The sequence below is a fragment of the Drosophila subobscura genome, chromosome U (assembly GCF_008121235.1).
Source record: "Drosophila subobscura isolate 14011-0131.10 chromosome U, UCBerk_Dsub_1.0, whole genome shotgun sequence".
NCBI classification, from domain to species: domain Eukaryota; kingdom Metazoa; phylum Arthropoda; class Insecta; order Diptera; family Drosophilidae; genus Drosophila; species Drosophila subobscura.
The window spans coordinates 24,545,928-24,560,317 of NC_048534.1; the positions used below are offsets into that span (position 1 = coordinate 24,545,928).

The 14,390-nt window shown below is 39.9% G+C and overlaps 2 protein-coding genes across 3 annotated transcripts in view; one reads left to right on the forward strand and one right to left on the reverse strand.

The window, feature by feature from the left end:
* LOC117902698 (dual 3',5'-cyclic-AMP and -GMP phosphodiesterase 11) overlaps positions 1–8,961 on the reverse strand; it is a 55,584-nt gene extending 46,623 nt beyond the window's left edge. Inside the window, exons 1-2 of one of the 2 annotated variants that reach the window (XM_034814244.1) lie at positions 7,838–8,961; positions 369–454 (exon numbers count right to left, since the gene is read on the reverse strand). In XM_034814244.1, the coding sequence (XP_034670135.1) occupies positions 369–429 (61 nt within the window). In that variant the 5' untranslated portion in view covers positions 430–454; positions 7,838–8,961. Of the gene's footprint in view, positions 1–368; positions 462–7,837 lie in introns of both variants that reach the window. The other variant, XM_034814243.1, reaches the window with a different exon arrangement.
* On the forward strand, positions 2,819–3,328 carry LOC117901410 (mitochondrial import receptor subunit TOM20 homolog B-like). Its single transcript, XM_034812144.1, has one exon. It carries the CDS (start codon positions 2,819–2,821, stop codon positions 3,326–3,328), a length of 510 nt encoding a protein of 169 aa, XP_034668035.1.
* Positions 8,962–14,390: the final 5,429 nt, after the last annotated feature.

The following is a 14,390-nucleotide window of genomic DNA, read 5'->3' on the forward strand; positions in this document are numbered from 1 at the left end:
GGCAGACCATTCCCCCTTAGCTCATCAATAACCCATGAATAACATAATTGAAAACTCTCTTTCTGATAATTTAAAAATTCATAAGACAAATTTCTTGCCTTATGATTTCGACAACATTTCAATTTTCTGCCACTTAGCAAACATTTCTCAACCAAGTCTCATTAATATTTGATGGCCCAAGCATGGCGCTAATGAGACGCAGACAGATAGTCAGATTCCGTTTCTTGGGAAGGAATGAATGAATAAACGCTTAAACATGCAACAAATTAAAGGACAATGAATGGCATTGAACTTTAGAGACGCTTTTTGTTTGAGTTTTCAAAAGTGAGCCATGAAAAAGAAACTCAGATTTCTGCGAAAAAACTTACCAATCTTTCGCCGAGCACGCCACAGGACAGGCGGCGCCGCATTGTTGGGTGACGAAGCCATTCCGCAGTTCAAAGTTCAATCGAATCAAAAATCTGCAATTGTAAGAAGTCAAATATTAAAGAAACGCAGACAAAATATAATTATCCACCACGAGATTATTTTACTCAGAAATTCATTAATTGCCTGATTGATTGAGTCGCCGCGGCGTTCCGAATGGGAACATGGTCCGCATTTTGTTGGAAAAACCCTCGAGCAAACCTAAAGATAACATTCAACATTGAATTCCCCTAATAATGCCAAAATACCAACAGATACATCCGCCAGCAAAAACGCCAATGAATGAATGAATGCTTGGGTGAATGCCTGAATGACAAGCTTTGATTAATGGAGTCGCGATTCGCAGAGCAGCAACATCATTAGACTATTTATGAATCTTTGCTTTTTGCGCCAAAATATGCAAAGAGTGTGGACCACATTTTTTGCGGCTGCTTTTTTTTTGGTCAAGTACAAGTATTTTTATGTCATAAATAATTTTGTGACACATGTGTTTGGGGAGGAAAAATGATGCTGGGAAATGAGTGAATGTTTACTGATGCTTGGCAATTGAATTTCAATTTAAAAGAGAGAGAGAGGGAGATTATTATTTTAAGTGTAACTCTCAGTGAGCGAGAGCTAGCTGATAGATTGTTGGAGAGATGTACACGAATAGTCACACTCAACTGAAAAGCTGGGAAAGCCCTGAAATCTACACAGACAATTGATATCTTGGCCAAAATTCGTTGTTTTAGCACTTTCTTTTCTTCCAATAATCTTTAATTATATGCAAATTCGAATTCATTTGAATCCCCCATGATATATTTTGTGTAATTTTCAACAATGTCTTCTTAAAGTTTTTGCATATTTTTATTGCTAAGCGGATTATGGAAACCCCTGACAACAATCAATAATTATTCACTAAATAAACAAAAGACACACAGAAAGATATTTAAAGGTAGTTGATATACCAAAAAAATGGCCGTAAGCCTTGGGCAAATTTGGCCATAAACAATGTTCGAGAGCAATAATAATATTCCAGCCAGTAGTCATAATTCTACAAACATTTGTTGAATGAAATTCCACAATAAACGAATAGATTTTATATCTGCCAAGGAAAAAACAAACAATAATAAATAATTCGGCACCTCTATAATGCCCAGAGCTTTCATCATTATATACTTTTAGATTGTTCAGTTTTATGGGTACTCTCCCGCTCTCTCTCTCTCTCTCTTTCTTTCTCTCTCACTGCTGCCTCATGTTTCTTATCAGCTGTTGCTGCTACTGCGGCTGCCTTCAGCGATTGTCGCCTTATCAGGGACCGACCTTGACTTTATATCTCAAAAATTAGTGGAAGGCGCCTTTCAATCTTCATTTCATTTCCACTCAAAACGCGGACCGTGGCCATAGGAGTCAATGAACCACAAGAAGCGCTGAACGATTGTGGAGCAGCAGCTCGGCTCTCTGGAAGGTCTCGTTTTTTTATTCAGATTTCAGTTTTTGATTCCTAATAAAATTCAAGAGCACAGCCGCAGCAGAATTCAATTAAACTTAATTAAGGGGCACGCTTTTTGCTTTACAATTTCATGATAAGCCATAACACATAAAGTGCCTGAAGTAAAAATTAAATGAAATTTAGAGCTGAAAGCAAATTAAATGAGAATTAAATATTACCCAGCTATGTTCACAGATTTGCAACTGAATTTTCCCTATTAATATTGCAAACGTTTGGCATTTGAAATGCATAAGATTGAACAGAAATTTCTACCAAATGATCATCCCCCTTTTTCTTCACTCCCAAAGGGTATTGAAAATATTTGAAATAGATTGCAACATTTTCTTTTATTTTTTTATTATTTATTGGGCTGTCAGTTTTGATGCCATGGAATCCCCTTCGTCGACTGCAGGGCGCCATGTCAATTGCGTTGCTGTCCAAGAGGTTAATCTTTTGGTGAGGCACGCGGGACTGCCACAACAGATAGTGGCTGATGAGGAGGGCTGATGATAGGGTTAGGTTCCCCCCGATTATAACTGCGCACAAAATGTATTTGCAATTAGTGGAAGACAATGGAAAAACTGAAACGAAATGAAATGCAAACACACGGCAAAAAAAAGTCATTAGATAACCCTCCACCCAGATGAGAGAGTGGAAATTGTTTAGAGAATTGGCAAGAATATGGGAGGTAGGGAGGCACAATTATTAGGTAACTTTTTACTATTTTCTATAGTTTATGGACTGCAAAACAGTGGCTGCAAAAAGTGTGACAACAGATGGAAAAAATTCAATTGGATTTTTCTGTTAAAATTCTACATTCAGTTCTACATTTTAAGATTACACACAAAATTTCTGATTTTCGTCAAGGCATAACTTTTTTAGCTCTTTTATTTCCAAATAAAAATATAAAATTCCTGCAAAATGTCATCGACAAAATTCTTTTTATTGATTACAACCGGTGCAAGCCTTTTGGGATTGTGCATCTACTATGACCGAAAGCGTTTGGGGGATCCGCAGTACAAAAGGAAGCTGCACGAGCGTCGACTACAGAGGGCCGTTGAACAGAAGGATTCTCAGATATCGGTGGATGAGCAGACAGTGAGGAAGGAGCACGTTCAGCACCGTCTCCAGTTGGAGCTGTTTATTTGGCTGCCTGCCGTCAAATGCCTGGCCCATCCGACGGTCCTCAAGCAGTTGCTTCATTCGGAGGTGGAGCTGGGGGATCAACTGATGCATAAAGGTCACCTAAGCAAGGGTCTAACGCACTTGGCCAATGCCATTATGCTGTGCAAACAGCCGGCCATCCAGCCGCTGATCATACGAGTGTCAGAGTTTCTGGAGGAGAATCGACAGTACCGCGAGATGCTCAAGTCGTTCTCTTCTAGTGATGCTGACGAGGGGATTAGCAATGGCAATAGCGTGGTGGTCTAGCCCTAGCTCCACCCAGTGGCCAACGAGTAGATGGACACAAAATTTGTCATTTAGTAAAATAAATCGAAAACTTACCACGAACCTGCCTTCAATCTCTCTTTAAATCCAAAATATTTCTTCAATTAAAACAGTGCCCTTGCAATTGTCATTGAAAGACCTCCCCTCGCCAGTCACCCCACAGAATGCCCCAAAAAAACACTTTACTAGTACTATCAGAAAATCAGCAACAAATTCATATTTAATATAAAACGCATATCACGAAAAGTTGTGGGTTTTTGCTGTTGTTTTGCTTGTGCGACTTTAAAATGCGTAATCATCTAAATAATAATAATAACAGTTCACGTACAATGCCAGAGAGTTCGTAAACCGTCAGAAACCGTAAACATCAACAGAAATTATTGTTGCAAAAAGCAGCTGGTCGGCTTGTGGGGGTAAATATGCGGCATAAACAGGGCTCGAAGCGGCTGGGAGCGTCATGGAGCAGCTTGGAGCGGCACGAACTGCTTTGGCAAACAGTAAAAGGCAACAGAAAACCTGGAAGGAGAAGCGTTATGGGAATCTAGGTGAGATACTCCCACACACCCTCGAAGCTACTCCCACACATAATCATGGGGGCTCCACCCAAGGCTCCATCCGACAGGCAACAAATCAATCAGCGCCAACAAAAAAGCGCAGACCTGTTTGGCATATTTAATATTATATATTTTGTCTGCACTGACCCAAAAAAAAAGATGCTTTTGCCATTTTAAATTCGAACTTTATGGCGAAATTCTGTAGAGTTGTCAGGGCAGTGTTTTTTGTAGGGCTCAAACTTGTCTCATAAAAAACCGACACCAAATTAAGTAGTTCTGTCTAAGTTCTGTCTATTTAAATTTGCATATTATTAAGGGCTGTCACAGCGGCGATTGCTGACTTTTTTGTGGAAGTTGAACAATGGGAAAGGCCCTATAAAAAGTTTAGCTTAAGGAAAGTCCCTTAAACAAGTTGAGTGTCAAAGTAAAGTACCAGTTTCAGATAATTTAGTACCAGTTTATTCCATGACATTCCTTAGTTTCAGCCAGTTTGTTGCAGTATTCAGAAATGTAAATTAATTTAAAAGTTAATTGCAACAAAAATATATGAATATTAATATTAAAACTACAATAAAGAAAGAATGATCCGATGGTTTGATTTGACTATTTAATTATCGTCTGTTGGAAATTCCGATATTTAGAATTCGAATTAAGAATATTAATTAGAATAAATCGTTTATCATTTTGTTAAATACAACTAAACAAATTAATTCAATAAAATGTTTGATGAAATCATGAATATTAATGAACAGACATTATAAGGTTCAATAACTTTGGCTAAATGGGGAATTAATGTTGCAGAACAGTTAAATAAATGTTGGGTGAACGCAGTGAATCGTTTCAAAGCGTGACTCAAAGCTAAAAACTTGCAATCTTAACAATCTTTAGATATAAAATTGTTTATCTTCATCACTAGCACGCCCTGCACTTTAATGGAAAGCGTTTGCTGTGAGGGACATTCCACTTTTGTGACTCAAACATCAGAAGTGCATCAATCATTCATTCTTTAGTTATCACTTCAAGCCAAAACATGCCCTTTCCTATGTAATACACCCAGACACTGACCAGAAATAACTCGAATCGAAGCTAAAGACAACGTCAGAGCTGATGTTTGCGTCACCTGCTGGCTCTTACCACGTCACGGAGAGCGTGTGTTATGGAAAGATTTGGCTTTTTTGCATGAAATTGTTAATTAACAAAAGACTTGAGAGGGAAAAAGAGAGCGAGATGTGTCGCCAGCAGATGAATCACAGTCACATTTTCTACCATTGGGAGCACTTTTCCAGCAGGTGGCAACAAAGGGAGTTCCACTTTCAGAAACCCCCACAACCCCAGCGCAAAGTGTTGAAAGGTGCACGGGAATTGACTCGCCTAATCAGCACGATAATGTTAATTTGAAATACGCGTGGCTTTTAGCATTTTTTTGATGGGTTCCCAGGTGCCGGCGGGCCATACCACCCCTTTGCCACCTTCTGATATCCGGACAAAAGGTAGACCGCGAGCCGCTCTACACTTATCAGCAGTAGGGGCCAACAAATCTGCTCAACTAACACGCACATGTACTCGTACCATGGGAATATCTACTATATTCTAAATTGTGTATGGTATATGATATCTTATCTAGCGCTTGACATGCATGTCAGGCATTTAAACGACGCATTAAACGGCAGGTACAACTCCACAAACTTGTGGAGTGGAACACCCCATAAACACTCCTTTATGACGGAGTGGAGTGCCTGTTTCCCTTGTTGAGAAAGAATGAAAGTTCTAGTGTCTCACAGAGAGATGAAGGTATTCAGTTAGAGCAACAGTCCATGATTCAAGTTTAAGTTTGTTATATTTAAGCCAAACAATTACAGAAAAAAACCAAAAATACGTAAAGTACACAAACAGAAAATAGTCGTACGAGTATTTGGGCTAGGAAAATAAAGAGGGAAGCAGAGGAAACTGTAAACAAATAAAGTGGTACTCTCTATGGCACATTTTTCCAAGAAAATGTAGGATCTAACATTCAAATTTCGTATGTAGTTGGAAAGTTTTGTGGTAATTCCAGAGAGAGCATTGTTAGATAACTCCAAAAATGATTCATGTGGAAAATAATCATAGAATACAGAGAATTTGTATACAGAGAAATCAGAGTTAGGGATTGGAAATTACTGCTGAAGATGCACAAAGAAATAAGTCTCCCATCCCACTCTCTAATTACTCATGCAACAAATTTTAAATATTTACAAGTATATTCCAAACAATCATCAGGTCATTCCCGTGCACATTTGATAAACAAAGCAAACAAATGAACGAACAGACGCAGGAACGGTGAAAAAGGTAACAAATATTTCCCGCTTATCTGATTCACGTGGCTCCGAAAAACAGTAGATAATGAAGCGGCTGCTCTAATTGTCTGACAGCTGGACAAATGTTCATAAAGCCCACACACGTTCCCCCACTTTATCATCATCATCATCCACATCATCATCATGCGAGTATCTATCTGTATCTGTGTATCTGTATCTCTATATCTCTCACCTAAAAGTTAATTACAGGTCGTTTCTATGTGAAGAATGAGAGAATACTTGTACATATCTAGATTCTAGAATGAAACATGATTTAATAAGACATTTAGAATGCCAAACACGTTTAAGCGACTGCAAAGAGTAGGAAAAAATGTCAAGCGGTAGACCTTAATGCGTGATTCCGTGATTGATTTTGGAACAGGAAGAAACGAAACCGGCGAACAGTTGTCGGGAAGTCGTTGCACGATTTATTGTGTGTCCAAGTGATTGCTTCAGGGTGCACGCATACTTATCGCAGCCACTGTGTTGTGTGTTGTGCGTGTGCGTGCTTTTTATGGGAGTTAATAAAATAAAACCACTCCACTCCTGGTAATTAGCCCAGCCAACTGTAAAACCAAGATGATCTGACAGCAGACAGCAAGCAGGGTTTGTCATTCATTAAACGTACAGGAGATTTTAGCTGATTTTTCAGCAGTAAGGGGCATGCTACCATAAACCTCAATTGCTGCCTGGCAATTGTCTTATCTTATGACCACATACATATAACATGGTAGCACTTCTGCTACACAGATGTATCTTTACCTTTTGCTTTGCCTCAAAATGTACCCCGTTTTCTACCGTCAATTGTATCTCTTCTCTTGCCCCTCTTTGCCATCTTTACCTTTACAGTTATTCGGCTAACGAGCTTCGCCAAACACAACAAACAACAAAAAACGGGCAGAAAAAATCTCTTGCCTCGTTTTTTGCTGCTTTTTTTTTTGACAGTCTCAAGCACCGGCACTTCATGGCAGCAGCAGCAGCACAAAAAATGCTTAAGAAAGCATAAAATGCAATTAAAAGAGGGATCGCAAAGAGAGAAAGAAGAAATTAGAGCAAGCGGCTATGGGGGGAAAATGAGGAAGAGGAGGAAATAGAAAGAGCTCAGGAAATTTATTGGAGAAACCATAAATAAATAATAGAAAAACTAAAACTATTTTGGTGAGTTCGAAAAAATTGATTGTAAATGGTATATTTTTATTAATATAACAAATTTATTTATTTCATTAAATTGGTTACTTGTCAGTTAAGAAAAGTTCCAAATTTCTAACAGACACCAAAACTAAAGATGTACTTTTACGAGTACAGTGCACATAGAGTGTTAATGAACGCTGAGGGCAGAAGATAGATGCTAGAGGGAGTAAATACAGAGACCAGGGGACCACTATAAATAGATTCATTCAAGGGTGATTGAACGCTGAAATCAGTTGGCCGCCCAAGCGAAATATGCATTTTATTTTTTACAAGAATTTTCAAGCAAAAGAATTCTAGACAAACTATGTACTGAATAGCTAATAGACGTACACCTTTCAGATGCGAGAACATAATAGTTTGAGTAATAATAAATATTTTTAGCAGCTTCCCTACTTAAGTTTTAGAAAACTTACAACAATTAAAACGCCTGACGTTGCTGTTTCTCAATTAATCCCAAAATGTTATTGTAAATAACAACCTTTTCCTCAATTGTTTTCACTTGTTGATTTGTTGAATTGAAATAAATTTACTTTTATTGAAAGGTTATTTAATGTATCATTCCATACATGTGTGTGTGTGTGTAATTATTAATGTATTCGTATATACAATATATTTATGGTATATATCATTAATTCACTCAACTCTGGCTTCAACTTTCATTTGAAACAATCGAATCGCGTGTTTAAATTTTTATTTATTTTTTGTGGTTTTTACCCTTTGCTTCTTGCTCTCTTTCTCAGACGAAATGAAATTCAAGCAAACACGAAATAAAGAAACAAAAACTGTCACTGTGAGGAATAATAAATTAAAAGATGCATGGAAATAATTTGTTGCTTATTAAATGTTATTCTTTAAGTGGAAATTTTTAGCATTGATTAGGATTGAACTTTTTTGAGTATATTTTGTATATTTATGGGATTTTTATTGGGTTTTCTTTTGCGGATTTCTAGGATTTATATTCCGTTTCTTTTGTATATTTTGCACAGCATGTTTTGTTGTATTTTATTTTGTTTATTTCTTGGATTCTCTTTTGGGGGATTTGGGTCTTGATTTGGGCCAACACATACACATTCACAGATTTCGCAGCTATAAATCACACAGACTCTGGAATTGGTAAATTCTGCTTCGTTTTATGCTTATTTCGCTGCTCTGCTCTCTCTCTATCTTGCTCCGCTCTCTTGCTTTGATCCACAATACAATACAATACAAGACACTTCACAGTTATTTCGTAGGGTCCGCGAAGAAACTCTTAACAATTTACAATTTCTTTCGTTTTCAGCGACACGCAAAACACTGCTCAGCCTGATCGAATCGGATCATCATTATCTTGATCCCAAGAATACTATATATAATCCACATCCAGGCAGCCAGACAGGCCAAAGGCAGAGGGCGAGGGCGACGCGACGTGACTTTCCGTATTCTGTGTATTCTGTTTTCTCGCTCTCTTCGTCTCGCTTTGCTTTGCTTTTGCTTTGGATTCCACTTTCGGCGAGAAAAAACGACCGAACTGAACTGTGCGCGCGAAGAACTGAAAGCACAGCGGATCGGCGGCAGCGTTTGGCGCTCGGTTTGTGGCTGGTGAATCTCGTGGAGCGTCGACAGCGTCGGCAGCGGCGTTGGATCATCAGCGTTGTTGTTGCACTGTGCAGGGTAGGTTCGTGTAAGGTGAGAGCGCGCTCAGAGCGGGCCCATATGCTAACACCAAACTATACGGTAGTTTTAGCGCGAAGAAAAAGCCGCACCTAAAATCAACGCACCTTTTGTTCTTGACAGCTGCAGAGAGAGAATAATTGAGAGAGGAGTCCAGTGACTGCCAGAGAGCACTAGCACCACGCTATAGAAAAGAGCGAGGCAGATCATTACCTCTCACTCTCTCGCACTTGGCTTCCACGTTGTAAAATGTTCTTTTTTGGCTTAACCCTTCTCCGTGCCCATGCTTCCCACTGGACCACCACCGCCTGTCTTTTTGGCAAGTAAAAGGTTCAAAGTCCACTTTCCACTACGAGTGCATCCCGAGCTCAATCTTCCAGTGGCTGCGGGCAGGGGGAAGCGCAAAGGTATTCGGGATGTGGCAATCACATTGCATCCAGTTTGCCTTCACACCTCCACGCCGTCATCCCCCTCCACCCGGCACCACTGCAGTGCCTTGTTTGACAAGTTCGCTTTGCCCCGCAGCCTCCCCTTGCCCTAAAGCATTGGCGGCTGCTGCTAACTGAAACTAATTCTCGCATTGCGCACTCTGTTTTGCATTTCCATTCCCCCGCCCCGCCATGCGGTATGTTTGACGGTTAAGATTAGTGAGTGAGGGAATAGAAAGCCAATGGGTTAACGGGCAAGTGAACAGTGGGTTAAGTGGGGGGGCTTTACCAAAAGGAAGCGGTACTTTATCATTCAGAGAAGTCCATGAATATCATACATTTTAATATATCATAGTCGTAAACCCTTCTCTTGTTCTGTTTCTTTGAGCTTTTGACCTTTACTTGAACTAGTTCTGCCATGTCGACATCTCTTTATTCTTTTTTGGGTCAAGAAGTCAACCAAAAACACAGCAAAAAAGAAAAATTGCAACAATTACAAAAAAAATAATTGAAAACCGAACAAAGACTTCCAAAGCAAAGAAACCGCAAAAGCGTAGCCTCCTTTTCTAGCCAAGAAGCAAATGACTCCCAAGACACGGCTCGCGTGATTTGATTTCTGTGAATTTCTGGGATGGGGTTGGAGGGGCTCTATTTGCACAGATATACACGAGTACCAGGGACTTATGATATTTAAGAGCCTCCACAGAGCATATGGTAAATGGTGCTGGTTGGTGCTTGTATTTACAGTCACATTTTGGTGGATTGATAGTACCAATTAGCAGACCACAGCATCAGCGTCAGCATCAGACACTTGTGTGTGGGGGGGAGACGATTAGTCACAGACCATTTGGCAATAGGTTGGTAGGTGTCGATTTTAGCTACACTTTTTGTTTCTCTCTTTGCATTCTGTAAAATGCCAAATGAAACACAAACAAAATAAAAAGATACAACAAAATAGAGGAGAAACATTTTCGCGTTGCCAGGTTAGTGGGCCGGCAGCGGTGGCGAAGGCGGCAGCGCATGTGATACTTATGGGTGGGTACGAGTACACATATGTATGTATGTACCTTATATGTTTGCATTTGGTTGGTCTATATAATGGCCAAAAAACAGACAACACATGTGGCCAAGAGACTGACGCCTGACTCTGACATTGCCCCTCTGGTACCTGTTCTCTGCCAGACAGCCAGCCAAGCAGACACCAACCACCCACCCAAGTAAAACAGTTCAAATCAAGAACAAATACGAGAAATTTCCACTAAATCAGACAATGAGCTCGTGCTCAGGCCGGGCCCAACTTGAGACTCGCAATGGCAAAGAACATATTAAACACCGGAAAATTACTGAAAGAAACTAGTCTGCAGGCGGAAGACATTCATACGTGCCCGGTGATGCCATAAACGGTGTGGCTGCGGACACCCACGGGAAGGTGTTCTTTTGTTGGCCAAAGAAACGGTGGCAGAGGTCTGTCCATCCAGGGAATATGCACTGTTTCGAAATTTACATACGGGTATTGCGTTCAAAATCAATTTCTTTATAGTATCATCAGCATAATGGAGCTCGTTATCGCCTTTTTCGTTGCATTTGCAACCTTGCATACCCTTTTGATATTGCTTTTATGTGATATTTAATTGAGAATTTATCAATATGATGCAAGCGAAGGAACTATGAAATATAATTTCACAGGGGTTAAAAACTATCCTTTTATCCATTCGAATTTATTCCTCACCTCTCCACAATGCAATTCTCTTCTCTACCCTCAAAAAGTATCTGGCAAAGTTGCATCATCGACTGTGTGGCCAGTGCCCCATTCCCTAGTGCCCCTCTGCCCATTCTGGGGCATCATCAACAGCATCATTCTGGACCATTAAAAATAAAATACACACATTGAAAGGCAACGTGCGCCAATTGTCAGAAATGCAAAAGAATTGTGTAAATTTGCACACAGAAAATAAAAGGAAATCAAAAACTGAAACACAACTGGCGGAAGCCATAAAGAACCTGAAGCTGGAGCGAGCCAAAACGAGCTGGAACTTTCTAGCCTTTTGTGCTCGCTGCCAAAAAATACTGAATGAAAACTGAACTTAAATATTTCTATGAATCAATGTTTAGGAAACGTTGCGAGATTGTTCTCCACACACAGCCACAATTGCGTACAGAAATTTATTGTATTTATTTGCATTGACAACAAACGGCAATAGAAAATCTCTCTCTCCCCATTGCTGTCAATAACGGTCACGTTTCCCCCTTTTGGTGCCGCAGACAAAAAATGCATTGTAATGGCTATGGGGATGCTATCTAAGTGTTGTATCAACAATGGGGCAACAATTGCCCACAGAACACAGACACAGCAACGGCTACTACGACGGATCTATGGAGATTGAAACGGCAACAAATTAAAGCCAAGATAATCAAGATTGAGAAAACAACCGACAGAGAAATATAAAAACAGACAACAAACTGAGAAACTGAGAGAACAAAAACAGTAAACACCAACAGTGTGACTTTTTGTCATGCTAAAATTGACTACAACGCGAATGACAAATTATAAACAGAAGGAGCAACAATTGAGGCAACAATTTGCGCGTAGCTGCAGGAAAAGGGTGCAAGCTGAGGTGTTAATCGAATGCGCAATGCCAGAAAAAGCTAAAATACAACCTGGAAAACAGTGGAAAACAAAAGTGTATGTCAAACTAATTCTAGTTTCAAGAATACATAAAAATAAATTGATGGTAGCTGCCGAATACTTGTACAAATCAGTAATGAAGGATTTTATTCCTCCCATTCGACCAATTCAAATGTTTTTAGCACTTACTTCAATCCCTCTAAAACTCACAATTTTCACTCTACATTTTTGTGAAGCACTGTAGCAGCTTACTGACAAAGTAAAGAAAGAGGAGGAAACACTCATAACTCGTCATGAAATGTCAACAACAATTTGCTTGCATTTAAGGGTCAGTGGAGAGTTGCCCTCAGGGGTATGGATCAGCGACCGATGAACCAATCAACATTGAACCCACCTCAGAGATTGCACTCTGCTCTCCAGATGCAAATTGCCAAAGTAAAGAAAAGCGAAGGCAACAATTTAATTGAGCCATAAATGACGGAAATCGCGCACACAAGAGAGCCACAAAAATTAAAATGCAATTCACAAGCCACTGACAAGTCTACAAGCAAAAGTCATTAAAATACCGCCACGACAAATGTGGTGGCAAATGCTTGTCAAATCAGCATAGTTTATGCTTTATGGGAATTCCAATTGTGAATACGAGTACTAAACTCGTGAGCGTTTGTGTAAGGAAATTCTTGAAACTTCATTCGAGTACGACAACGAATGAATCGTACTGATTCATTGACGTGCTAAGCGGCGTTTTATTTATTCAATTTCCTTATAAATCAATTGCTAATTTCTCGTTTTGGTAGCATTACTCATTGCTCATACGCAGTGCGGGCAAGACACTTACGCAGTGCGGATAACACGCCACTGAAAGGGGTTTCACTCATGCAGAGGGGGGTTTACTTTCACTCGACGGAAGTGGCAAGCTTTACTCATTATCAATGTATAATGTCACATAAGATCTGTGACTTCCATACGTCACTGAAAGGCAGGGGTTTTCTTTCACTCAAAGACAGAAGTTTACTTTCACTCAATGCCAGTGCGGGGTGTTGCGCTCATTCAAACGCAGTGCAGATATCACTCGCACCCCATCCGCAATGCATAATGTCACTCAAAACATACGCTATGTAGAAGCCATGTAGAGTTTCATAGCAGCCAGCTTTCGATAGACAGTTCCAGCTAATTCCGCTTTCAAGTGGCGCCAATAGTTCTAAACTGGCGCCACCTGTCGGACGGCAGCAAGAGGTGTTGAGGAAGGTAATTTTGAAATTAAAGGAATTAAAGAATGATTTAATATATAAATTTTTAATGCAAACCAAAAAGAATAGATTTAAAAAATGTAAGAATAAAAAATAAGTTTGCAGTATTGAAATGGCCTGTCCCTCATGTGAGAGCATCCTGTCGAAGATGTCGAAGAGATCCCGCTGCAGCGTGACAGCAATCTCTATTCGGATCTGTTGCCATCGCCCCAAAGAGCATCTGCCACATTCCACATCTTTATAAATGTGATTTTATCAACATAAATTCCAGCACTTGAAATGGAACATTTTTATGGCTTGCATTTTTTCTCTCCCCCTCTGTCTCACTCTATTTTGTATGATGTTTGCATTTATGCAAATTCCATGCATATACCCAAATTTCGCCCATACTCGTACAAGTCATTCAACTTTCAGGACAGCCCCGTACGTGTGGTTCTGTCTTGTACTACGTGCCCATAAAGCCAAAAAGATGACCTCTTCAAATGACCGAATAAGCTCCGCTCCACACTCCAGGCCAAGCAACGGCGCTGGAAACATCACTCAGGATTTCCACCTGTGGCCGCAGCGAAAGCCCCCAGATAATGGCCATAAAAGGGCAACAAAAGAGGCCCACAAAATGGCTGAAAAATAATGCAAAATAAATGCCAGACATAAAGTTGAATACAGTCTTAAATGTTGAGCAAATTCTCCCTCCTCCCTTTTATCAATTTAAAATTTTTTGATCGCCTAGCTGTAAAATGCTAAATGGCCAATTATTTTGCACCTTCCAATGAGCCACTAGGGGATACAATCTAGCCACAAAGAAGAACCCACCCAAGGACCACATTGAGAGGCCATTGAACTGGCATTGCTGAGAGTTTTTGGCCATAACTTGTTGCAGACTCCCCCTCAACGGTTGCTGGATGAAAGGACCCTCGCCAAGGCTGAATTGCGTCAAAGTTTGTCAAAGAACTAACATAGCATTGCAAAATGTTAATGGGCAGATTTTTAATGGGCCTCCGCAATTAACATA